The 25,606-nt window shown below is 35.5% G+C and overlaps 4 protein-coding genes across 4 annotated transcripts; all 4 read right to left on the reverse strand.

The window, feature by feature from the left end:
- Positions 1-637: 637 nt before the first annotated feature.
- LOC113344881 (F-box/kelch-repeat protein At3g06240-like) lies at positions 638-1,903 on the reverse strand. Its single transcript, XM_026588773.1, has one exon. The coding sequence runs from the start codon at positions 1,901-1,903 to the stop codon at positions 638-640; it is 1,266 nt and encodes a 421-aa protein (XP_026444558.1).
- Positions 1,904-6,433: 4,530 nt separating this feature from the next.
- On the reverse strand, positions 6,434-7,033 carry LOC113344882 (putative receptor like protein 25). The gene has a single exon (XM_026588774.1). The coding sequence runs from the start codon at positions 7,031-7,033 to the stop codon at positions 6,434-6,436; it is 600 nt and encodes a 199-aa protein (XP_026444559.1).
- A 4,123-nt stretch (positions 7,034-11,156) lies between these two features.
- On the reverse strand, positions 11,157-13,316 carry LOC113344883 (receptor-like protein 53). The gene is made up of 4 exons (XM_026588775.1): positions 13,049-13,316; positions 11,674-11,742; positions 11,370-11,543; positions 11,157-11,281 (listed from the first exon to the last, which is right to left on the reverse strand). The coding sequence occupies exons 1-4, from the start codon at positions 13,314-13,316 to the stop codon at positions 11,157-11,159; spliced, it is 636 nt and encodes a 211-aa protein (XP_026444560.1).
- Positions 13,317-16,563: 3,247 nt separating this feature from the next.
- Positions 16,564-18,783, reverse strand: LOC113344884 (LRR receptor-like serine/threonine-protein kinase GSO2). Its single transcript, XM_026588776.1, has one exon. It carries the CDS (start codon positions 18,781-18,783, stop codon positions 16,564-16,566), a length of 2,220 nt encoding a protein of 739 aa, XP_026444561.1.
- Between the last annotated feature and the right edge of the window lie 6,823 nt (positions 18,784-25,606).

Raw genomic sequence — 25,606 nt, forward strand, 5'->3', positions numbered from 1 at the left:
AATTTCAGAGGCAGTTCGACATATTTGCCACTCGAATTTGCAAGAATTTGCTTTAGCAAACTATTAAGTAGATTGTGAGAAATACTTACAATGTGTCGGTCATAAAGAACATGTCCATGGCACCATGACTTTATCATTAGGATTTGTCATCACTTTCAATCTCTGAAATGTAAGCTCGAGATAAAGCAAGAAATGCATAACATCTGCAATAGCATATCAAATTTCATATCAACAACACCGAATTTGAACAAAAGAAATTGCAAGCAGAACTTTCTGTAATTCGTGTATCTTACCGTGTAACAGGTCTTGGTGTAGAACAACTTGATTGTTAAATGTAACAGAATGAAGCTAAACACGATGGACATATGGATAGAAGTCATGCTTCTAAACTTGCCCATCTTTCATCAGTCATAGTAGAATCAGGCATTACCCATTATAATACTATGTAACGCCATCTCCCATCTTTCATCAGTCATAGCAATGTTTTTACAAAAAATGATGATTTGATGACATCTTTATTCAATTCAAAAACGAAAGAAAAGAAACAGACGAACACTGTTTTTACATTCGCACTATCAATGCAGAAACATATCAAAGAAAAAAACTTGAAAGAAATGGCCAAAAAAGGAAGAGCCCTTTAGCTGTACTTTCCATGCACCCTAGAGTCGTCCAAGGGATACTGACGATCCTGACCTTCTGCAAGATCTTTCAACGAAACCAGGCTGTTTGCATGAGGAATTACATTTATCATTTTGCAGCCCAAACCATCAGCATCGTAAAATTCGTTCCAAGTCGATGTTTTAAGATCATAGCGATAGAGAGTCATAAAGCAACGCAATAGAAGCTCATCGTTCCTTGTAATTGACAAAAGGTCAAAGAACTGTAGATATTTCCAGTACTGCTCTTCCCACTCTATACTGAACTCCTTGATCCAGTGCCAGGAGTTCTTGTCGTTGTAGTTTTCCCTCATGTCACAACCATTAGTGGTGTTGGTACTCGTTCTCTTATATGCCCAAATATCCGTGCAATGCTGATCATAGAATGTATCCACGAAATACAGATTCTTCCCTCCCAGTAACTTGGGGCCAAGCAAATTGGGGCCCGGAAAAGTGCGGTATTTGACATCTTCAAGACGTGGCAGTGTGAGAAACTGGAAATTCTCATCTTCCAAGTCGAAAGCTACAATTGCACAATCATGGCGGCATTCTTTGTATTTAGGTCCCCGGTATCGGAGGTGCAGCCAATGAATAGCTCCGTTGGCGTAGATACCTACTGAATGCAATGGAGAAGTCAGGATGGATTCTTTGTATGTTATTTCTTGAAAATTGATGGAATCTTTGCTTCTCCACTCACCACCACCGACGGTATAAACTTGGACATGGTACTCCTTAGTTTCCGAGTGGATTCTAACAATCTTGTACTCGTTCGTTGATTGACAATAACCAAATCCACTTTTAGCAACCGGACCCCAACTGGGATCTATGTATTTATTAGGTTTAGGAGCATAAAAAACTTCTCCAGTTAAGGGATTGCAAATTAAAAAATTACTTTCTAGATTTGGATACCCTGTTCGGAAACAAACCAAACCATTGCACGACCCAAGCATTATCTCTGTGAATTCAAAATTTAGAACAAGGTTTCCGTTGTGCATCTTATCAAGTGAGAAATTGTATTTCAGCTGATCGCCATACCAAAGGTGGGCATCGTTTGCATTCTTGTATGAAAAAAAGAAAAGCAAACCTACCTTATCAGTCTTCTTACGGAGGAGAAATCTCCATGTTTTGCATACACGTTTGGCTTGTAAAGCTGTCTCCACTGGCAATCGACATAATATGTTCTCCATGTTATCTGTGTGAAGCTTCTCCAATATGTTCTCCACGTTATCTGTGTGAAACTTCTCCATAATTGTTGGTGCTGCTGGTATAGTTTTCTTCTGTACCCTAACACAGACGCCTTTTTATAGATAGACAGGCTCCATTGGTGGAACTTGAAAGGAAACCCACGCTAACATGGAAACCGCAATAAAGCCTTTTGTTATTCAGATCTGTATCTTCCAATCGGTTTCGGGCGTGTGTCCCACCTATTAACAGTTGACTCGCATTTTTTCCATTTTTAACGGTATAACTTCGAATGGGTTATCGATCCGGGGATATATATAAAGAAAGAATCATCAATCATGAAGAATTATAAAGCACGGTTTGACTAAATTTATTTGTGTTTGTGGCGGTTAGGATTTCATCCGGAATACATAAATATACGGTTGTGGTGTTATCTCATGAAGCACATTCTCTCATTAAGTTCACCTTAAATGAAAAATCGTTCATTATCATTTTTTATTTTTATTTTGAAGGAAACATACTTCATTGATATTAATTCTCATTCAAGACAAGATGTTGCATAATATAATTGGGTGGTTCATCATAAGATCACCGTCTGTTTACATTATTTGAGATTGCGCTTTGAGCTAAATCAAGCGCAATAGAATTTACGTCTATAGAAACTGTGAAACTAACTTCACTAAAGTTCTTGACGCCATCTCTGATAGATAGAATTGTAGCTAGGTGTTATTATTCTTTAAAATAAAATAACTTGACTTACCAGATGTACTTTTAAGTTCTATTTTCATGATATATATGTTTTGTGTTCCTTTGTATTTAAAATGGATTTTGTGAATTTTAGGTGTAGCGTGTAGATAGAAATGTGATTGCATGTGGGGAATAATTGTTCCTATATATACCCCAACAAATACTAACGATACCCCATTTGTTAACATAAGAATCAATGAATTATTAAAAAAAATTGATGCCGATACCCCTCTGTAAACCTACTTCCCAGATCATTTTATATACCCCAGAAACACTAATGGTACCCCCATATCTACATACCCCTAACGTTTATCTACCTACCCATCAAATCTTCTGAATTTGCATACCCCCGAGAAAAACAGAAACACGAACCTATCTTTCTCCTTCTTATGAACTCGATATACAGAGTTATTTTTCTTCTTCTACTCTCTTTACAATTCTGTAGATAAGTATTTTTAACCCTAAAATCTTAACTGTTTTAACCTTGTTTTCTTCAACCAGAAGACAACAGCCCTAGTTTCCCATCTTGAAAATTAATAATTATTACAACTAAAATTGCAAAAGAAGCCCTAAATTTCGACTTGGATATATTTCAATGACATCTTACTTGGATTTAGGGCTTAGTTTGGTCTTTGGGAACAAATTATTGTTGTTACAGATAAATTGCAACAACGTCGAAAGGAGTGAGATATTCATCTCGATGATCATCTCATAGAAGATCATCTACATTCACCCTTGTACTCGATATGCTTTTAATTTATTTATGAGATATTATTTATGATGTTAGATGTTAGAATTTTTTCACTTCTTGATCCTGTACATAATAATTAAATTTTTAAAGCTCGTAGAAAAGTCCTAATTTTTGTTTTAATGTCTTCTCTTAGAAATTTATTTTGCCATCTGATTGTTTGTTAGCTATACATGAAGGAACACATGAGAGTAGAAGTATACGATTTTATATATACACACGACGACGATGGAAATAAATCCATTCAAATGATCAGGGAGCAGGTTTACAGAGGGGTATCGGTATCAATTTTTTTTTTTATAATTCATTGATTTTTATGTTAACTAATTAAAACTAACATAACTAACAAATGGGGTATCGTTAGTATTTGTTGGGGGTATATAAAGGAATATCCTTTATTTATATTTGTTGGGGATTAACGTTAGGGGTATGTAGATAAAGGGGTACCATTAGTGTTTCTGGGGGTATATAAAGGAACAACCTTTTGTTCTTTTATATACCCCAGAAACACTAATGGTATCCCTTTATCTACAATACCCTTAACGTTTATCTACCTACCCCATCAGATCTTCTGAATCTGTATAACCCGAGAAAAACAAAACCACGAACCGATCTTTTTCCTTCTTATGAACTCGATATACGGAGCTATTTTTCTTCTTCTACTCTCTTTACAATTCTGTAGATAAGTATCTTTAACCCTAAAATCCTAATTGTTTTAACTTTGATTTCTTCAACCAGAAAACAACAGCCCTAGTTTCCCATCTTGAAAATTAATAATTATTACAACTAAAATTGCAAAAGAAGCCCTAAATTTCGACTTGGATATATTTCAATGACATCTGACTTGGATTTAGGGCTTACTTTGGTCTTTGGGAACAAATTATTGTTGTTACAGATAAATTGCAACAACGGCGAAAGGAGTGAGATATTTATCTCGATGATCATCTCATAGAAGATCATCTACATTCACCCTTGTACTGGTTATGCTTTTAATTTATTTATGAGATATTATCTATGATGTTAGCTGTTAGAATTTTTTCACTTCTTGATCATGTACATAATAATTAAAATTTTAAAGCTGATGTTAACTCGTAGAAAAATCCTAATTTTGGTTTTAATGTCTTCTCTTAGAAATTTATTTTGCCATCTGATTATTTGTTAGATATACATGACGCAAACATGAGATTAGAAGTATACGATTTTATATATACACACGACGACGATGGAAATAAATCCATTCAAATGAACTGGGAGTAGGTTTACAGAGGGGTATTAGTATCAATTTTTTTTTAATAATTCATTGATTTTTATGTTATCTAATTAAAACTAACATAACTAACAAATGGGGTATCGTTAGTATTTTTTGGGGTATATAAAGGAACACCCTTTATTTTTATTTGTTGGGGATTAACGTTAGGGGTATGTAGATAAAGGGGTCTCTTTAGTGTTTCAGGGGTATATAAAGGAGCTCCCTTTTGATCCTTTATATACCCCCAAAAACACTAATGGTACCCCTTTGTCTACAATACCCCTAACGTTTATCTACCTACCCCATCAGATCTTCTTAATTTGCATATCCCGAGAAAAACAGAAGCACGAACCTATCTTTTTCCTGCTTATGAACTCGATATACGGAGTTATTTTTCTTCTTCTACTCTCTTTACAATTCTGTAGATAAGTATTTTTAACCCTAAAATCCTAGTTGTTTTAACCTGGTTTGCTTCAACAAGAAAACAACAGCCCTAGTTTCCCATCTTGAAAATCAATAATTATTACAGCTAAAATTGCAAAAGAAGCCTTGAATTTCGACTTGGATATATTTCAATGACATCTGACCTGGGTTTGGGGATTACTTTGTTCTTTGGGAACAAATTATTGTTGTTACAGAAAAATTGCAACAACGGCGAAAGGAGTGAGATATTCATCTCGATGATCATCTCATAGAAGATCATCTACATTCACCCTTGTACTGGTTATGCTTTTAATTTTATTTATGAGATATTATCTATGATGTTAGCTGTTAGAATTTTTTCACTTCTGGATCATGTATATAATAGTTAAATTTTTAAAGCTGATGTTAACTCGTAGAAAAGTCCTAATTTTGATTTTAATGTCTTCTCTTAGAAATTTATTTTTCCATCTGATTATTTGTTAGCTACACATGATGTAAACATGAGAGTAGAAGTACACGATTTTATGTATACACACGACGACGATGGAAATAGATCCATTCAAATGATCTGGGAAGTAGGTTTACACAGGGGTATCAATATCAATTTTTTTTTAATAATTCATTGATTTTTATAACTATTTAAGACTAACATAACTAAAAAATGGGGTATTGTTAGTATTTGTTGGGGTATATAAAGGAACACCCTTTATTTTTATTTGGAAAATGTTTTTTTCATCATCGATACCAGACTCGTTACTGGTCTCATCTGATCCTCCTCGCGAAAATCCAAATTAGTAAACGTTTCATTGTTTGGTCTCACTTGATTGATATCTTGGTTTCTTATAGCCTAGGCGAGGTTTTAGTAAGCAAATTGCCATTACTGACTGAGTAATGTGGGTATCCATGGGTTTTATATACTGAAGATTGAGATAATGAATTGTTTTTGGTTGATTTATATTCAACAATTCTCTTTTAATTAAGTTTGGAACAGATTCAGCAAGGTTTCATCCTAACTGTTTGATAATATGCCTGATAGAGCTTATTAACCACCCAAGCAACCGTCGTTTTGAAGCCTGTTGCCTTCAAAGAAAGCATCAAAAGGTAAACCTTCATCTTCTATTTCCAATCCCATAAACTGGGGGTTCTTATATTGTTGGTTTGGCTTTATAATACGATTGGATTTTATTGAAATAATAGTGAACTTGCATTGTCAGTTATTATTACTGCCTTTAGGTAGTAATTAATTATTTTGAATTGTTTAGCCAAGTCTAGTGCTAGTCAAGTACCAATTTAAATTACAAGAGACTAATTATAGAAATCAAAAACATTTTGTTACTCTCAATTTTCATAAATACATCCTTCTGCAATCTTAATTGCAACAGAATCGATAATTCTCCATTTCTGTTTTTTTAGAAGCAAAACACAAAATTAACCCCAAAATCCAACTGTAAACCCCATGTCAACAATAGAATACAGTAAAAGCTTCTCTTTTCCATCAATTTTACTTGAAGTATTATGGTCTCCCTTGCATTGTTTCTCTGTAGGAAAACCACACAATAAATCGTTCCCTGCAAAAGTGGAACCATCCCAGCTGAGCGTATCAAATTGATTTCCTGTTGGAACCCTGCCGCTTAAATTATTGTATGATAAAAATCCAAGGGAGTGAATTGATGTCAAATTCTGTGGGATCTGTCCAGAAAATCTATTGGAACTCAAATCCAAAGACTCTAGACCAGACATGTTCCCCACACTAGCTGGGATAATGCCCGAGAAAAGATTATGAGATAGATTAAGCATAACAAGTCCCTGTAGTAACCCTATCTCTTCTGGAATGCTCCGGTCGAGAATGTTGCACGATAGATCTATCCCTGATCTAAAGCCTTCCAGTAACTCAAAGTGTGAGCTGGTACCCTTGATGACCAACTGAAATTGCACGTCCCACTCTACTATGAAGTTGTTTCTAGACATACTTGTTAGCTTTGCCCAGCTTCCTATTTTCATAAGAATTGGACCTGATAGATTGTTCATTGACAAGTCTAGTATTATAAGATCGTTCAATTGGGAAATATCTTCAGGAATGTTAGAAATTCTTATAATTTTGACGTTGAACTAATATTTATGGAGATATACGAACATAGTGGTGTTGCTCGTATAGAGCTCCTAGAACTCTAGTAGTGAAGGTGGAAGCAAGGATTTGTAACTTCGAATTTTCTTTTCTACTGAATTTAATCTTCTTGCTTACTTACTTTACAAATGACATTGGACTTGCCTATTTATAGGCTTACATAAACCATCATTGGATATTTCCATATTCTTCTAGAATTCTCCTATCTACAATACTCTTTTACAATTGATATACACTAGTGTTCTCTAGATTCTTCTAATGTAGAACATTCCTCTTGACAACTTTTAGTCTCAACCAACTTTGGAAACTCTAGTACATTCTAGAGTACTTATTTTATACACTTCTCTACATTTATCTAGATCATTCTAGATAATTACAAATTAGATGTTCCAACACCCCCTCTTAATTTGTAATGGTCTCTGATTTTGATCTCACCCAATCTTAGCTCGCCCTTAGCTGTTTATGCTCGCCTTTGCCTGTTTATGCCCGTTGTAATCATTTCGACGTCATCTCGTCTTGATTTCGTTGTGTACTCGTATCCATTGCTTTTGCATGTCTTCATTGGCTTTAATTAGCTTGGTAATGGTGGATACTTGTCCGCTTTTCTAGATTTAAGTAAGCCTGATCTTTGTAGATTCAGAAGCTTTATCTTGTGCCGAATTATCTCCTTCTCCTTCACGGTTTAGACCGAACTTGGCCGTCTTAAATTCAAAGGCTTTGCCTTCTATTGATATTCCTCGCCTTTCACGAAACTTAACCATCGTAGGTTCAGAGGTTCCGTCCACTCAACTTTGTGAGTAGAATATTTTTACAAGATGGCTCTCTTTTTTACCATCTTTGTTATTTGAGGAGGCATTTCTTTGATGCTCTCTTCCCTCAAATTTTTCTTTAGAAATACACTCTTTTGTGCATCTCCGTGCGAGGATGGAAACGTTTCTTATAATTTTCTTTAATGGAAGGAGGTGAAACTTATACATTTCTTACTTGTATTTTTATGTTAAATGGAGACGTATCATTTCTAGGAACTACTTCAACTATGTAACTTCAAGGGCTGCTATTTTTTCTTTTTTTTTTCTTCTTTTTTTTTGTAGTCTTTTTCATATTTTTCTAAACTTAGAATTGGGTGATAATTGGTTTCTATTGGGGGTTGTAAAACAAGTAGGGAACTTGGATAATTGAGACATACCTTGCGTCTTCTCATCTACTTTGAACTTCATTTGTGCGGAATTATCATCTTCAGCTTGTAGCGGAAACTTGAACGCCCATTTGGATCAAACCCGCTCTGATACCATGTTAGAAATTCTTATAATTTTGACGTTGAACTAATATTTATGGAGATATACGAACATAGTGGTGTTGCTCGTATAGAGCTCCTAGAACTCTAGTAGTGAAGGTGGAAGCAAGGATTTGTAACTTCGAATTTTCTTTTCTACTGAATTTAATCTTCTTGCTTACTTACTTTACAAATGACATTGGACTTGCCTATTTATAGGCTTACATAAACCATCATTGGATATTTCCATATTCTTCTAGAATTCTCCTATCTAGAATACTCTTTTACAATTGATATACACTAGTGTTCTCTAGATTCTTCTAATGTAGAACATTCCTCTTGACAACTTTTAGTCTCAACCAACTTTGGAAACTCTAGTACATTCTAGAGTACTTATTTTATACACTTCTCTACATTTATCTAGATCATTCTAGATAATTACAAATTAGATGTTCCAACAAGGAATGGAGCCAGTGAAGTTGTTTGACCGTAAAGAAATGAATGCAAGGGAATTCTGTGAACCAAGACCCCTGGGTATAATACCTTTAAAGTTGTTGTTTCCTAAGTTGAGAACTGTCAAACACCACAGACCTACTGTGGACTCTAGAAGCGCACCATTGAAATTATTGTTGTTTAATTGAAGATGACCCAACTTAAATGGAAGCTCATTTGGAATATTTCCAGTGAGATTGGTGTTGCGGAGGTTTAGTTTATGAAGAGAATTGCAGTACCCTATACTGGAAGGTATAATCCCGGATAGTTTGTTGTAAGAGAAATCAATTATTTGCAGTTTTCCTGCTTTCTGTGAACATATTGAAGAAGGAATTGAACCTGAAATTTCATTGTTATTTAAAATAACTAAGGATGCTCTAGATAGTCTTTCCCCAGCTCCCATAGAGATTTCACCATTAAGTTTATTATGTGATAAATCAAAAGTGCCCTCCTTTCTTGCTCATGGCATCCATGTGACGCCAACGGGCATTGAATGATGCTGATCAATAATAATAAGATCAAGAACCCAATATTAATAAGAAGAATAGGAAACGATGTTATTTGATTGAATGAATTCATGGCTAACTGAAGAAAAAAAAATTTAACTGAATTAGCTGTATGAAGCTTTTGTATGATGAATGAACATATAAAATTGCAAACGTATTAAATACTATTTATGGATCTAACTTTAGCATTACAATTATTCAAAGCTGATTAAACTTTCCTTTGTTGACTAGTATGAAAGTGATCTTGACTTGGAAGTTGGAAGTCTAAATACTTGATTTTATTTTCTTTGCATGTAGGTCTCAACATAAGGACATCTGTGATGTGTTATGGTCTCGTGGTGACAGATTAATACTTCAATATATTAATCACCCACATATGTGATATTTACATTGTACTAGATATGGTCTCCAAGAATATATTAATCATCCACATCTGTGATATTTATTCCACATATTAATCACGCACATATGTGATGTTTCTTCTAACATTAATCACACACATCTGTGACGTTTCTTTCAAATTTCCAGCAGACATTGCTTGTGATTTTTGTTATAACCAAACATTGCACCATAAGACATGTTTATAGAATCCCTTCAATGAGAAAAAAATTCATTTACGAGCCAAAATATGATCCGATGCCTAAAACTAAAACACAATATCACTGCCTTGGTAACCAGGATATAATTTCGTATAAGGATTTAAGTATTTCTTGGATTTAAGTATTTTTTGGATTTTTCAAACGAATATAAAATCGAATTTTAGGTTATCTTTTTATTAAAATTTTCGATTTTAGGTTATCTTTTTTTTTAAAATTACTATACTAGTATTAGCATATGTTACTACATATTAATATGTTATGTATTGATACTACATATCAAAAAAATGTTGTGCATTGATACTACATATTAATATGTTAAGTATTGATACTATTAAGTATCGATACTGATATAATACTACATATTAGTTATCTGATGATACTAATTGGATCCGGAAGATTGTTTTAGGCATTTATAAAACACACTTTATAATATCCACAAAATTTTCGGACTTGCGAGTAAATAATCTGTTTTGGGACCAGTAAGTAAATGTTTTCTGAGACTGGACTACACAGTAATCAGGTCAGAAAATAGTGGATTAACTAGTAATTCCTAATTATTTGAGGTGATTTACGGTCAGCAACTATTCATTCTAATCTAGTTCGGTAAATGTTAATTGTTTGATAAATTGCTTGACAGGGATTAAATAGCTTACTAAAACGAAAGCAAGCGTCACTATGGAAGCTGTTGCTGTCATATTGCGATCAGTTTTATGATACGTCACTGAAATCTTCCAGAGGTAAACCTTTATCTTTTATTTGCAAACCCATAGCATGAGGTTTCTTCTCAGTTAAATTTTGTGTTGTTTTCGGTTATATATGATTGAGTTTGTTAGAAAAAAATAGCAGCCTTGAATTGTCAGTTGTCATTCCTTTAGGTAATAATAGTATGGAAAACTGTGAAAACAATGTGTTAGTTTGAATTGTTTAGTAAAAAAATCTAATGTTAGTCAAGAACCTATTTAAGTCGCAACTAAAAAAGATACCAAAATCCAACTTCAAACTCCATGGCAACAAAAATGTTTCTCCAGGATGTTTTCACCTGACTCTCAAAACATGAAACCAAATGATGACCTGCTAGTACTATAACTTATTTTGAATACACTTGTATCCACTCTCCGGTAACCAAAATTACAAGAAATGATACAAAAACAGTTTATTACTGTTGTTTCCTATGAATAAATTCTACAATTCTAATTGCAACAGAATCAATCGTTCTCCAATACGGAAACCACCATTTATGTCTCCTTAGAAGCAAAACAAAGAACATACTCCAGAATCCAACTGCAATTCCCATGGAGACAATAGCATACAATTAAAAAAATTTCTTTTCCATCCTCTCGATCGCCTTCATCAACTTTAATTGAAATACTAGTATCACCAGCATTATTGTCATCATCACAAACTTTTGCCAAAAGAGACCTATACAATAAATCATTCCCATTAAAATCAGAACCATCCACACTCAGTGTACCAAAGTGATCTCCTCTTGGAATCTTTCCACTTAAATTATTCTGAGATAAGCTTAGATATTCCAGGAAGTCAACTGATCAAAGATTGTGGGACATGTCCGGATAGTCTATTGAAACTTAAATCCAAAGACTCTAAACTAGACATATTTCCGACACTAGCTGGGATGTTGCTCGAGAAAATATTATGAGATAGATTAAGCATACCAAGTCCTCGTAACAACCCTATCTCTTCTGGAATGGTTCCATCAAGAATGTTAAATGATAGATCGATTCCTGAATTATATGAATAAAACCGATCAAATAGAGTCGTGGTCCCTTTGATAACCAACTGATATTGAAAACCATACCCAAGGGATGGTTCAATAATTTTACTTGTTAATGTTGAGAATATTAGTCCCACATTGTATGGGCAATCTAAGATCCTGCGGTTTATAATTCATTGGGCCTCTCCACTCATTGCCAATTGGTTTTGAGTTGGATGCCCGTACTCTAATATGGTATCAGAGCAGGCTATTTGCGAGTGTCATTTGACCGAGCTTTTACTCCGCGTCACCCGATTTATTGTCCACGTGTTAGACCCAACGAGGCTGCACGTGAGGGGGCGTGTTGAGAATATTAGTCCCACATTGTCTGGGCAATCTAAGATCCTGCGGTTTATAATCCATTGAGCCTCTCCACTCATTGCCAATTGGTTTTTAGTTGGATGCCCGTACTCTAATATGGTATCAGAGCAGGCTATTTGCGAGTTTCATTTGACCGCGCCTTTACTCCGCGTCACCCGATTTATTGTCCACGTGTTAGACCCAACGAGGCTGCACGTGAGGGGGCGTGTTGAGAATATTAGTCCCACATTGTCTGGGAAATCTAAGATCCTGCGGTTTATAATCCATTGCGCCTCTCCACTCATTGCCAATTAATTTTGAGTTGGATGCCTGTACTCTAATATGGTATCAGAGCAGGCTATTTGCGAGTGTCATTTGACCGCGCCTTTACTCCGCGTTACCCGATTTATTGTCCACGTGTTAGACCCAACGAGGCTGCACGTGAGGGGGCGTGTTGAGAATATTAGTCCCACATTGTCTGGGCAATCTAAGATCCTGCGGTTTATAATCCATTGAGCCTCTCCACTCATTGCCAATTGGTTTTGAGTTGGATGCCCGTACTCTAATATGGTATCAGAGGAGGCTATTTGCGAGTGTCATTTGACCGCGCCTTTACTCCGCGTCACCCGATTTATTATCCACGTGTTAGACCCAACGAGGCTACCCGTGAGGGGGCGTGTTGAGAATATTAGTCCCACATTGTCTGGGCAATCTAGGATCCTGCGGTTTATAATCCATTGGGCCTCTCCGCTCATTGCCAATTGGTTTTGAGTTGGATGCCCGTATTCTAATAGTTAACCTCTTCAATTTCCCTAGTTTTATTGGAATTGGACCGGAGAACTTGTTAAAGGATAAGTCTAGTATTTGAAGTTGTTGCATAATCATAATCTCTTTAGGAATGGACCCATTGAATCCGTTTGACCTTAAAGAAAGAATCTTAAGGTACCCGAGTGAACCAATGCCAGTGGGTATAATACCTCTGAAATTGTTATTTCCTAAGTTAAGACCTTGCAAAACCAGAAGCTTTAAGATGAACGTTGGAAACATTCCACCAAGATCGTTGTTACTCAAACAAAGATATTGCAAACCATCTGCTTTTTGAAGATCATTTGGAATTTTTCCAGTGAGATTGTTGTCGCTGAGGTTTAGCCGAGTAAGATCTGTGCAGTACCCTATACTAGAAGGCATGATGCCAGATAGTCTGTCGTGGGAGAGGTTAATCCTGTGTAGAATATTGTCTGACATTCCTGATTTATGTGTGCATAAATTTTCCATTGATATGTCACCACTAAGTTTATTTGTGATAAATCAAGAATGGAAACATCTGGAGGCAGAAGAGGAAAACGACAACGAAGGTCGTTCTTATGCAAATCTATGGTTTCCAGTTTTTGGAGTTTGGAGATGCAAGAAGGGATTTCTCCTGTAAGCTTATTATGAGACATATCTATTTCCTCCAAATTGGTAAATTTACAAATAAAAGTTGGGATAAATCCTTCCAGATTGCGTGATTGCAACATTAAATTCTCTAATATAAATTTAGATGGATATATGTGTTTATCTATAACTATGGTTAATTTATTGCGACTCAGGTCTAGAGTAGTTAGTTCAAGTTCATTGATCAGAGAAATCAAATAAACTTTTTCTTTGAAACTATTGGAAGACAAATCGAGATAGTTTAGGTCTTTTAGATGGGAGATCGAAGAATGGATAGAACCTGTTATATAATTCATAGAGAGGTCTAGATGTTGCAACCGAGAAAGGGTATAGATTGAAGAAGGTAAATATCCTTGAATTGAACACGATTTTGCTGAAAGAGAGATTAATAGTGGTGCATTCGAAATTGAACTCGGAATTGATCCAGTTGCATTAGTTAGTGACATCTCCAGTTTCTGCAGTCTAAGCCAAGAATCTTCAAACATCCTAGACAGATTAGAACTAAGATGCAGATTAAAACTCACATCAAGCTCTTTAAGCTGAGGGAGATAAGGAATTGAACCTTGGAGATCACAATTAGATAAGTCAATAACAGAAAGTGAAGTTAAATTAGCCAGTTGTAATGGGATTGAGAATGTGATATTATAATCCCTCCGTTCTTTTTTAATAGTCCAATTTCTATAAATAAAAGTTTCAAAAAAAATAAGCCAGTTTCCTAATTGGGAAAGTCAAATGTTATTTTAATTTTTTGGGACCATTTTTCTCTTAACTTCTTTTGATGAAAAGTGTCATGTGGACCACTTCACTTTACTTCTTTTGCTAACAAGTGTCATGGGGACCATTTCACTTTACTTCTTTTATTGACAAGTGTCATGAGGACCAGTTTCAATGATTAGTTCTCTTAATTTCCTTAAATTTCGGTAAAAACAAAACTGGCCTATTAAAAAAGAACCGAGTGTGGATAGATGGGAAAGATTGTGAAACTGATGGATTGGGAAAACTGGGCCAGATATATTGCAATCATAAATATCGAGATCCCTAGATATAAAATATCTTCGGAAAGAGTTCCTTTAGAAGATGTTGCTTCAGATAGATCAATACCATTCAACATTAGTACCCGGAGATTTACTAACCCTCTCATCCATTTTTTGGATGGCAATTCTAAGCAAGAGACGGTGCAAGATAAATCAAGGTATTGTGAAGATGATATATTTGTGAATGATGTCGTAATTGATGGTAAAGAGTTGGTGTCTGGGAGATCAAGAATGGTGAGGTTAGTTAGCTCAAAAAGCCAAAATGGGATTTCTGATTCCTCAAAGTCGTTGAAGGCAAGATCTAGATACACCAGATGAGTAATGCTGAGAAGGGAAGGAGATAACTTGCCTCCAAGTTTAGTATTCTCTGGAGCGTAGTCGTCATCATCATTATTATAATAATAATCTTCAAGCTTTGTGTTTCGAAGATCGATTGAAACTATATGAAGAGACTCGTCTGAACATTGAATTCCACGCCAAACACAGCAGTTGCGATGTTCGAAGCTTTCTTCCCACGTGGACAATCGATTGGATGGGTCATCCAAAGATGATTTAAAGCTTAGCAGAGCCCTTCGTTCCTCTTCATGGCATCCATGAGTGGAGGGCAATGGGCATAGACTGATGCTGATCAGTAAAAATAGCAAGAAATGAAAAAGTGTTTGAGTAGTCTCGTTGAATGAATTCATGGTTAACTGAAACAAATCAACTCTATACTGATGCAGAATGGCCAAGTATAGACTACTATTTAACTTTATCGTTACGTGTACCAAAAAAAAAAAAATTATCGTTACAACTTCAAGAAGTAAGAACTCCAACTTATTTGTGTATACTGATTCCTTCTTTTACTAGGAACATGCATGTAGGTCTCGGCACAAGGACATTTCATCGCATTACATCCATCCATAGAAGTATTGGAGATTGATGATTTAGATTTTTATGGAAGAACGCTGTTCGAGATAAGAATCGAGTGAACAATTGTGAAGAAACGACTAAACCAGTCGAGCAATGAAAATTACAGTTTTCTTTAGAACCCCATTAAAAGGGGCAGTTGATAATTCACCTATATGGATGTATTCAGTTATTAGAGCATCTAAAATTAGCTAAAAGTAGTAAAGCCTCAAAGGCTGTACAGATACAGGCAAAGCTAGATGGAGTGAGATAGATCAATTTAGTTAGGCCTTTGAGCGGAGTGGAATGGACTTAAATCATCCCCAGTTTAGCTGGGCGACTAAAATTTGTTAATGTTGTTGTATATTCCTTAGAGATAGATAGATGGTCTCTTTGAGAAGGTAATATGCAAGTTTGGAAGAGTCGGACAGAGCAATAATACCTTGGCCTTGCATGCTATGGTATACTATTCTATCAGGTAAGGCCACACAGGAAGAGTAAACGAAATGGGGTTTACATTTGAAGTTTTACACAGCCCAATGGGAAAACGATGCGGAGCTAAACTGGAGTATACAAAATTATTTACTTGTACTAGCATTACATGTTATGATATGATTGTTGGTTTTCTCTCTAATTTCTTCTTCAACTCTTTGTGTGAACCGTCAAAATGAAAGTGTAGTGGCATCCAGTTTAGAAGAGAAAGCATGATTATAATTATGGTGTTCCGCTTGCTGTCCAGTTCAGGATATATGGACGATCAAGGCCCCATTTCCGGACAACCAAACAGTACAGATATCGTTCCTATATTCTAGTGGCTCGATTGAGCAATACAGTGTGTAGGTGATCAATTTCTCTACTGCGGGTTACAAACTGCACCTTTAATTCTAATCTGAATAACGGAGTTATCCATTCCTTCCATGGGGCTGGTAATCTCATAGTGTCTATAAAAATTAACCGCCTATTTTCACCTAGACACTTCAAACTGGAAACATCAACTTGAAACTCAAAACGTTCAGTCAAATCACATTTCTCTCAACCAAAAAGAAAAACTGCTAGTATTAATTTAAACTGCAATTGAAGACACAAATCTTCCTACCGGAAGTTATAAGAACGAAAACAAGAGCTATTTATTACAATCAATCTTTGTGAATACATCCTTCTATAATTTTAACTGCAACAAAATCAACGATTCTCCAGTATGGAAACCACCATTTCTGTTTCCTTAGAAGCAAAACACAAAACAAACCCCAAAACCCAACTGCAGACCCCATGGCAATAATAGCATACAACAAAAACTTTTCGTTTGCATCTGCATAATCGTCTTCATCAACTTGATTTGAACGATTAGCATCATTGGTATGTACATTGTTGTCATCCTCACAATCTTTCTCTAAAGGAAATCCACACAATAAATCATTCCCAGCAAAAACAGAACCCTCCAAACCCAATGTATCAAAGTGAGTTTCTCTTGGGATCTTGCCACTTAAATTGTTGTAAGATAAGTTTAAAGACCCAAGATAACTGATTAATGTCAAAGATTGTGGGATATGTCCAGAAAGTCCATTAGAACTTAGATCCAAAGACTCTAAACTGGACATATTCCCGACAGTTGCAGGGATATTGTTCGATAAATAATTATGCGACAGATTGAGCATAACCAGCCCTTGTAAGAAACCTATCTCTTCAGGAATGTTTCCATCGAGAATGTTACATGATAGATCGATTCCTGAAATATAAGTGTAATCTTGCACTAATTGTGTCATGGTACCTTTGATAACCAAGTGAAATTGCGAAGATCTCGAGTCTTGAAATCCGTATCTGTATTGACGTCCCTCTGTTATTATAGCGGTTAGCCTCTTCAAGTTTCCTATCTTTTTAGGAATTGGACCCAAGAGATTGTTTATTGACAAGTCTAGCACTTGAAGTTTATCCAAAAGGAAAATATCCTCAGGAATGGACCCATTGAACTTGTTTGACCTTAAAGAAAGAATCCCTAGGTCGTAGAGCGAACCAAGACCAATGGGTATAACGCCTTCAAAGTTGTTATATCCAATATCGAGACCATTCAGAGACGTCAACTTTTCAATGAATTTAGGAAAAGTACCATTGAGACTGTTGTTGCTTAATTGCAGATATCTGAGATCTTCTGCTTGTTGAAGCTCATTTGGAACATTTCCGGTGAGATTGTTGCCGCCGAGGTTTAGATATTTAAGAGAACTGCAGTACCCTATACTAGGAGGTATAGTCCCGGATAGTTGATTGTTGGAGAGATCAATAAAATTAAGACCATCTGATTCTGCTTGTGAACATATTGAAGAGGGAATAGAGCCTGAAAGTTCATTGCCATATAGCACAATACTTCTGCTACTAGATAGTATTTCTCCATTTTCTATTGAAATTTCACCATTAAGTTTATTATTTGATAGATAAAGAGCATCCACACCCGGAGGTAGAAGAGGCAGAGGACCACGAAGTCTGTTGTTTGACAAGTCTAAGGATTTGAGATTTCTGAGTTTGTAGATGCATGGAGGGATTGCTCCTGTTATGTTACTAAATGACAAATCTAAATATCGCAAATTGTTTAAGCTACAAATGGAAGTAGGGACAGATCTTTGTAAACGGCAAGATTTCAACATTAAATTCTCAAGTCTGGATGGATGTAGGTGTTGATCATCTATAGCTAAAGTTAATTTATTTGAACTCAGGTCAAGGCTGGTAAGATCAAGTCCATTGATCAAAGAGATAATCGAAACTTCTCCTCCGATAGAATTACTTGAAACTTCAAAGACACTAAGATTTCGTAGCTTTGTTATGCAACTAGGTATCGATCCAGTAATCTGATTACTTTCTAAAACAAGTTGTTGAAGAGAGAAAATCTCACAGATTGATTTTGGTATGGATCCGAAGATATTATTCTTAGACAAGTCAAGAAATCTTAGGTATTTTAGATTGGAGATTGAGGAATGGATAGAGCTTGTTATGTTGTTCTCAGAAAGATCCAGATACTGTAACCGAGAGAGATTGTAGATTGAAGATGGTAAAGATCTGTGGATTGAACAATCTGTGGCAGAAAGACTGGTTAACAGTGGCGCATTTGAAATTGAACTTGGAATGGATTCGTTTAATTGATTTCCTGATATCTGAAGTGTTTGTAGTTTAGGCCATGGTAGTTGAAACATCCTATTTAGTAGATCAGGATCAAGATTTTTATTATCACTTACATTAAGCTCTTTAAGTTGAGGGAGATAAGGAATTGTGCCTTGTAGATCACAATTAGATAAGTGGAGAATGGAGAGTGAAGTTAAATTAGCCAGTTGTATTGGGATTGATGAATTGATATGAAAATTGTAACCCATTTTGAGAGAAGATAGACGTGAAAGATTGTGAAACTCATGAATTGGGAATACTGGGCTAAATATTTCGCAACCAGAGATGTCGAGATCCCTAAGATTCCAAAGACTTGAAATATCATTCGAAGGCGTGGCCTCAGATAGATCTATACCACTCAACCTTAATACCCGGAGATTTACTAAACCTCGTAGCCACTTCAGAGATGATGATCGTGAGCAAGAGGTACTAACAAAAGAATTTCTACGGGGAAACAGTTTGCAAGATAAATCGAGGTACTCTAGAGACGATAGGTTACTGAATTGTGTCGAAATCGACTCTGAAAAGCCGGAATGGGAGAGATCCAGATGAGCTAGTTTCGTTAGATAAGAAAACTGTGTGATATTTGATCCCAAATAATCATTCAACCCAATATAAAAATCATCAAACCCGAGATTAAAATCATTAAACGCAAGATCAAGATACTCGAGGTGGGTAATATTGAAAAGAGAATGAGATATAGTACCTCGCAGCGCAGTGTTTGGCTGTGGTTGACTAAATAAAATTTGAGCATCGTAATCTATATTTCTGAGGTCAATGGATATGACATGAAAAGTCTCGCTTGAACATCCGATTCCACGCCAATCACAGCAGTTTTGATGTTGGACACTATCTTGCCACGAAGCTAAGCGATGAGAAGGGTCTTCCAAAGAAGACTTGATATTCAAGAGTGCCCTCCTTTCTTGTTCATGGCATCCATGTGACGCCAATGGGCATTGAATGATGCTCATCAATAATAATAAGAGCAAGATGCCAAGATGAATAAGAAGAAGAGGAAATGATGTTATTTGATTGAATGAATTCATGGCTAACAGAAGAAAAAAATTAACTGAATTGGTTGTATGAAGCTCTTGTTTGATGAATGAATATATAGAATTATTTGAAACTGATTGAACTTCCCTCCGTTGACTAGTATGAGAGTGATCTTGACTTGGGAGTTGGAAGTTTAGATTCTTGATGTTGTTTTCTTTGCACGTAGGTCCCAACATAACGACATTTCATTGTATTACATCCACTCGTAGAAGAAAGTTGGAGATAGGTGAGTGACATGTTATTCATTAGGATAAGGAATGACCCAACTTTACTTCCACTATCCACCCATAGTAGTCCCCCCACAAAAAGGGAGTAGTCCCTAAAAATCGTTCCAAGACAAAGGTAGAAGAAATTAGACATAAAACCCACAATCATATTCATGTCAAGGGATGATTCCACCCAAAGGCCCAACCAAATCGATCTGCTACGTTCCTGCAGACTTTGGCGTTAAGGCACACGAGGTGAAGCCCCAATCTCTCCAGCTAGCAGGGAGTTTACCCGTGTTCAAGGTACTAGTAATCCAATGCTCTAATTCAGAAGATGAACAAAAAGAGGGGTGAACCCAAAAAAATCTTCCCCAAACTCAATGTGACGAACCAAATGATGGATTTTATCAACCACAACCAGAAGATGAAGTTATGGGTACTCATGTATCGCTCAAATTTAGTCAATGTAGCTTGAATTGTGCAAAAAAATGGAAAACTCGAAAATTTCAGGAAGAAATTTCGGCTAGGTCAAAGTGGTTCGGTTACCTAACCTGCCTTGCGACGCAACCGAACTGTTCTATATGTAGAGTTCGGTTACTTAGTTCAGAAGACGCAGGTAACCGAACTCCATTTTAATGGAGATTTTTCAGCTTTAATGGATTTTTTGCTTTCAGAGAAAAGTTCGGATAGGAAAAAAAGTTGCGACGTAACCGAACTAAAAGTTCGGCTGCGAAAAAAAATATCGATGTAACCGAACTCAATATATAGTTTTTCACAGAAAAGTTCGGTTAGGAGAAAAAAATTGCGACGTAACCGAACTAAAAGTTCGGCGAGGAAAAAAGAAAAAAAGTTGCGACGTAACCGAATTAAAAGTTCAGCTGGGAAATTTTTTTTACGAGGTAACCGAACTTTTTTCTAAAAGAAAAAACTCCATTAAAGTTAAGTTCGGCTAGTTCGAAAAAGTGTTTCAGATAATTCCTAACCGAACTTCTCTCTGCAACTTCCATTTTCTACTCATTTTAATGATTACTACTCATTTTTTTCAACCAAAAACGAATGATAAGTAATGGGTTTGTTATAATTTTGATTTTGGTTTTGGTTTTGTTTTCTTAATGATTTAAAGTAAGCTACATATAGAGGTTGCTGTGGTGGTGATTTGAGGTGGTGGTGGTGGTCGGTGGTGGTAGGTGGTGGTGAGCGGCGGTGGTGATGGGAGGAGGTGGTTATATATATATAGGTGGTGGTGATGGGATGAGGTGATTATATATATATAGGTGAAGGGTAGGTTAGTCATTTCCACACTTTAAGACACCCCTTATAAATTTAGGGTAGACATTTGTATCACAAAGTAGTCCCTCACCTTTTTTGAGTAGTCCCCAAAAAATCGTTCTTGTCTTGTGAGTCTATGTGTAGTTGCGAGAAATCTCACAACCACCCCCTTAATAGAATCTATGAAACAATCTAAGAAACCATATTGAGATACTCAAGAATTCTTATTAAAATCTTAGAACAAGTACAAAGGTATAGAGGAACCCTAACTTAGGGAACAAATTACTTTCTCTCTCCTAAAATTCTTATTAATAAAGAGAATTTATTTATGGGAGCTTTCTCGATCGACCAAGAAACTTTCACGCATATTTCACCATGTTCAGAATGAGCCTCTTCAGCGTTGCACACAGAAGCAAAAATGTTATTGAAGGCTTTAAAATGACCAGAAAAAAAATATACTTTGAAGTATCTTTATTGTAACCAACTGTAACTCGTAGCGGATTCAATCAACAACAAAAAAAAAACAAATACATTTGGATAATATAGAATACTATAGAAGAAACTATTTTTATTCTTAAAAGACTCCCACAAAATGAGGTCAAATATATAAACAAAAATCACAGTACAACAGCGATAAAATGACAAAAGAAGTGGAGATCAGAGGAGTTCAAAAATAGAACATTATTTATAATATCTTTAAAAGAATGAAATTGTAGATTTTTGTATTACAACGCTTAATTAATGAAATTGTTAGCGCTATATGGGTTTTGGTCGATCAAGGGTCACTATGTCAGCAACATGATTAACCTTAATTTTCCGTCTAGGACAAATAGGTTTTATGAGAAACTATTTGTAATTTTCCGTCTGCAACAAGGTTATTGTGTTTCGATATTCAAAGTATTGATACCCAAAGATTATGATTTATGTGTGATTTTGGTATCCCACATTGAATGCGAATCGATTCTGTTTATTCCAATAGAAAATGGTTTTGTGTTTGTTATTTTTGTAGCTGTCAAAAATCACATTGTTTTCCTAAAGTCCAATTGTTTATTAAGAATGAGACATTAGATTAGATTGTATGCTTAGTATGTTTTTGCGTATCGCGATTATATTAAATACTCCCTCCGTTTCAGGAAAAATAGATACTTTCACTTTCTCAATTTAGCATATTTTTAGGCCAAATAAAAAAAGTGAAAGTATCTCTTTTCCAGAAACGGAGGGAGTATAAAATTAATTGAATTAAAGAGAAATAATAGAATGAAATTTTGTTATTTTTGTTATGATGTAAAGAGAATGCAAGGCTTATGGAAAATCATTAATTAACTACCCCGTGCATTATTAGGACTTGTATAGATATAAATTTGAAGAGATTTGAAATTGATTTGAATTTTTCTTCATTGACTAGTATTACTTGAAAATAAACATTTAAGCTTCATTTCTTTGCATATAGGTCTCAACACAATGACATTTCATTGCATTACGGACATTCACAGAAGAAAATTGGTGATTGACACAAACAGTTCATCACTACAATATTAATTTTTGTAAAGACATCCTTCTACTATCCTAACTGCAACAGAACCAATGCTTTTCCGGTATGGAAACCACCATTTTTGTTTCTTCAGAAACAAAACAAAAAACAATCCCCGAAATCTAGCTGCAAACCCCATGGCGACAATAGCATACAACTAAAACTTTTCTTTTCCACCATCTTGATCGTCTTCATCAACTTTACTTGAAGGACTAGTATTACCTGTATCTGTACCATGGTCACCCTCGCAATCATTCACCAAAGGAAATCCACACAATAAATCATTCCCGATAAAAGCAGAACCATTCACACTTGGCGTATCAAAATGATCTCCTCTTGGAATCCTGCCACTCAAATTATTATGAGATAAGCTTAGATATCCAAGGCCTTCAAGGCCTTGACAAAATGATTGATGTCAAAGAATGTGTGATATGTCCTGAAAGTCTATTTTTCCCCTTAAAGGCTTTGATAAAATATGCTCTCACGTTGAACGGTGATGAAACCCTCGCTTCCTATTGGTCAAAATAGGTCTTTTCTAATGTAGAAGCTATTGTGAGGACACTTGGCATAATTCTATTGATTGTAATAATTAAAATTTGGTTACACTTTGTTTAAATCAAATACTTAACTGTTTGTTAGTAAGGGCGAAGACAAAAAAAATAGGTGGACAATATTTATGTCAGAATTTGAACTTAAATAATTTTGTTACACCACGTCTACACGAAAATTTAATTGTTCGTTAGTAACACCGTCAAAAGTGGATAACACCCACATCCAAATTGTTAAAAAAAGAAGAAATTTTTTGTCAAACTCTTGGTTTCCAATCGATGATTACTTAATTAAGGAAATCGTGTTACACTCTTGGTACGGAAATCGTGTTAAAAAGGGAATCGGGTGTTTTAAAGCTTTTGTTTATATATGAAATTTTCATAACATAAAATTATTCAATTACAGAGTGTTCTCCTAAACCTAAATCATGGCAGCCTTTGATGAACATAAACTCAAAGAGATTCAAAAAGAAAATATTAGGATCGGTAGGAGTTTGAGGCTTAATCTTTTTCTCTCAAAACCTTTCTATGTGGAGTTACAATCCATTAGATTTAAACACAATAATATTTTCAAAGAAAGAAGAAATTCTTTACTGCATTGTTTATCCATTGATCAAATATTTTCCTTAACTCAATATAATTGAATGAAATCTAAATATTGATTCAACTACAACATTGGATTTTAATGTCAATTTGATACAAGAGAAGCAATAAAATGTTCAAAATTGCATGAGTTTTATCTATTAATCAAGTTTAGCCGAGGAATTTCAATTATATGGAAAAAAAAGATAGGGGATTTTAATAAAGTGCCACTTTCAATTTCATGTTTAAGAAACTTCCACCGTTTTTTTCAGAATATATTTAATGCCACACATTTGACCTTTTCCATCCAAAAAAGCTATTGACATCAGTTAGTGCATAGGTGGCAGTTACCAATCCTAGTAAAAGACATCTACGCCCTCAAATCGTCTCAACCTTTCACCGACCCAAAACTATCAACAACATCTCTATTCTCGGTTGCTGTCAGTGCCCAGCTTGGGTTTCTTACTCTTCTTGATTCAACACAATCCTTGTAAGTGCCCATCACAAAATCAGTCCAACAACTACCCCTTTCATTACTAATTCAATCCAACAGAACCCATGGGAATTACATCAACACCAAGTTGTTTTCTTAACTAAGTTTACTGCCAAAACTTGCCCTGAATCACCACATATTTCTATGCCCCCATCAATCTCATAAAATCGCATATGAACTCAGCCTTCAAAACTCATGGAAAATACCTCCACAAGCAATTTTCAGTAACATCCCTTGTGCACAGGCTCAACTAACAGAAACTGAGTTTGAAGAGGTGAAGAAAAAGTCTTTTAGGACTTTTATCCAACACCTGATGTGCCACTCTCTTCTTGCTGTAACATTGAACTTTTTATAGCTTCTAAACTCACCCAAACACCTGCAAATTCAATTCACAACAAACCCATAGTTCAGAAACAATTCAACAATAATAAATTTCCAAATCCAGTCCCAATTATCAACCAACACCACCATTATCTTCTCTGGTTCAATTGGTCTTCAAAGTTCATCAACTGCTCAACATTTTGTACTCATTTCAGCCTGCAAGTCGAGTTATAAAAGCTCTTGATGGACCCTGGAAAATACCCATTGTAGACTCCGAAAAATCATACACGGAAGCAGCACATTTCCACCTGAATTTCAGCTCAATCTCTTCCCCTTTTCTCGCTCAGAACGCCAGCAAATTCACCATATCCATCTCTTTCTCATTCGTACCAACCTCTTCCAACCCATTACCATTCATGTTAGCAAATACCCAATTGAAAAAGCTTACCATGACCACCAACGATTACCCCTGGATTTTCTTTCTTTCGATTTAAGAACCCTAACAACAATCACCAATTCTATCAATTGAAACAATAATAGATATCTTAATTAAACCCAATCACCCAATTTGTCTCCTGAATTCATCACTCAATCAATTTTCCCCTCTTAGCACTCCCAATCTTCTAAATTCATTCATGGAGAACCTATACGGGAAGCAGCACCAGAAGAAAGGCAGGTTGTTATTCTTTTCTTTTTTTGTTTACCGGTGATAAAGATGGTGAACCCATGACTATTATAATAGGGTTTTCAAGGGTAAATATGTAAATCACGACATATTATTTTGACCGAGTTTGCGAAAAAGACCAAGTGTGTGGGTCCTGACGGAAAAACTAACGGTTGTGGCATTTAATAAACTCTGAAAAAACGGTGGCATTTTCTTGAACCGGAAATTGCAAGTGTGGCAGTTTGTTAACATTCCCAAAAAGATATACAGAAAACTTATAGAGATTTCGGACCCTGATCAAGTTGGTCGCGGGTGTAGAAGCCATAGCATCTGGTCAGGACTCAGATTAAAGCCATTCCCGATCG

Source organism: Papaver somniferum, unplaced genomic scaffold (genome assembly GCF_003573695.1).
Source record: "Papaver somniferum cultivar HN1 unplaced genomic scaffold, ASM357369v1 unplaced-scaffold_80, whole genome shotgun sequence".
Lineage (NCBI taxonomy): Eukaryota > Viridiplantae > Streptophyta > Magnoliopsida > Ranunculales > Papaveraceae > Papaver > Papaver somniferum.

What these genes read in the sequence shown, in the direction of transcription:
- LOC113344882 (XM_026588774.1), bottom strand. Translation starts at nt 7,033, where the DNA reads ATGAACAATCTATCAGGTCCAATTCTTATGAAAATAGGAAGCTGGGCA.
- LOC113344884 (XM_026588776.1), bottom strand. Translation starts at nt 18,783, where the DNA reads ATGGGTTACAATTTTCATATCAATTCATCAATCCCAATACAACTGGCT.
- LOC113344883 (XM_026588775.1), bottom strand. Translation starts at nt 13,316, where the DNA reads ATGTCAGACAATATTCTACACAGGATTAACCTCTCCCACGACAGACTA. An exon ending in AGGGTTGTTACGAGGACTTG is followed by an intron (nt 11,544 to 11,673) that starts GTATGCTTAATC and finishes ATCTTTGATCAG; the next exon opens with TTGACTTCCTGGAATATCTA. An exon ending in CAATAATGCTGGTGATACTA is followed by an intron (nt 11,282 to 11,369) that starts GTATTTCAATTA and finishes TGGGAATTGCAG; the next exon opens with TTGGATTCTGGAGTATGTTC.
- LOC113344881 (XM_026588773.1), bottom strand. Translation starts at nt 1,903, where the DNA reads ATGGAGAAGTTTCACACAGATAACGTGGAGAACATATTGGAGAAGCTT.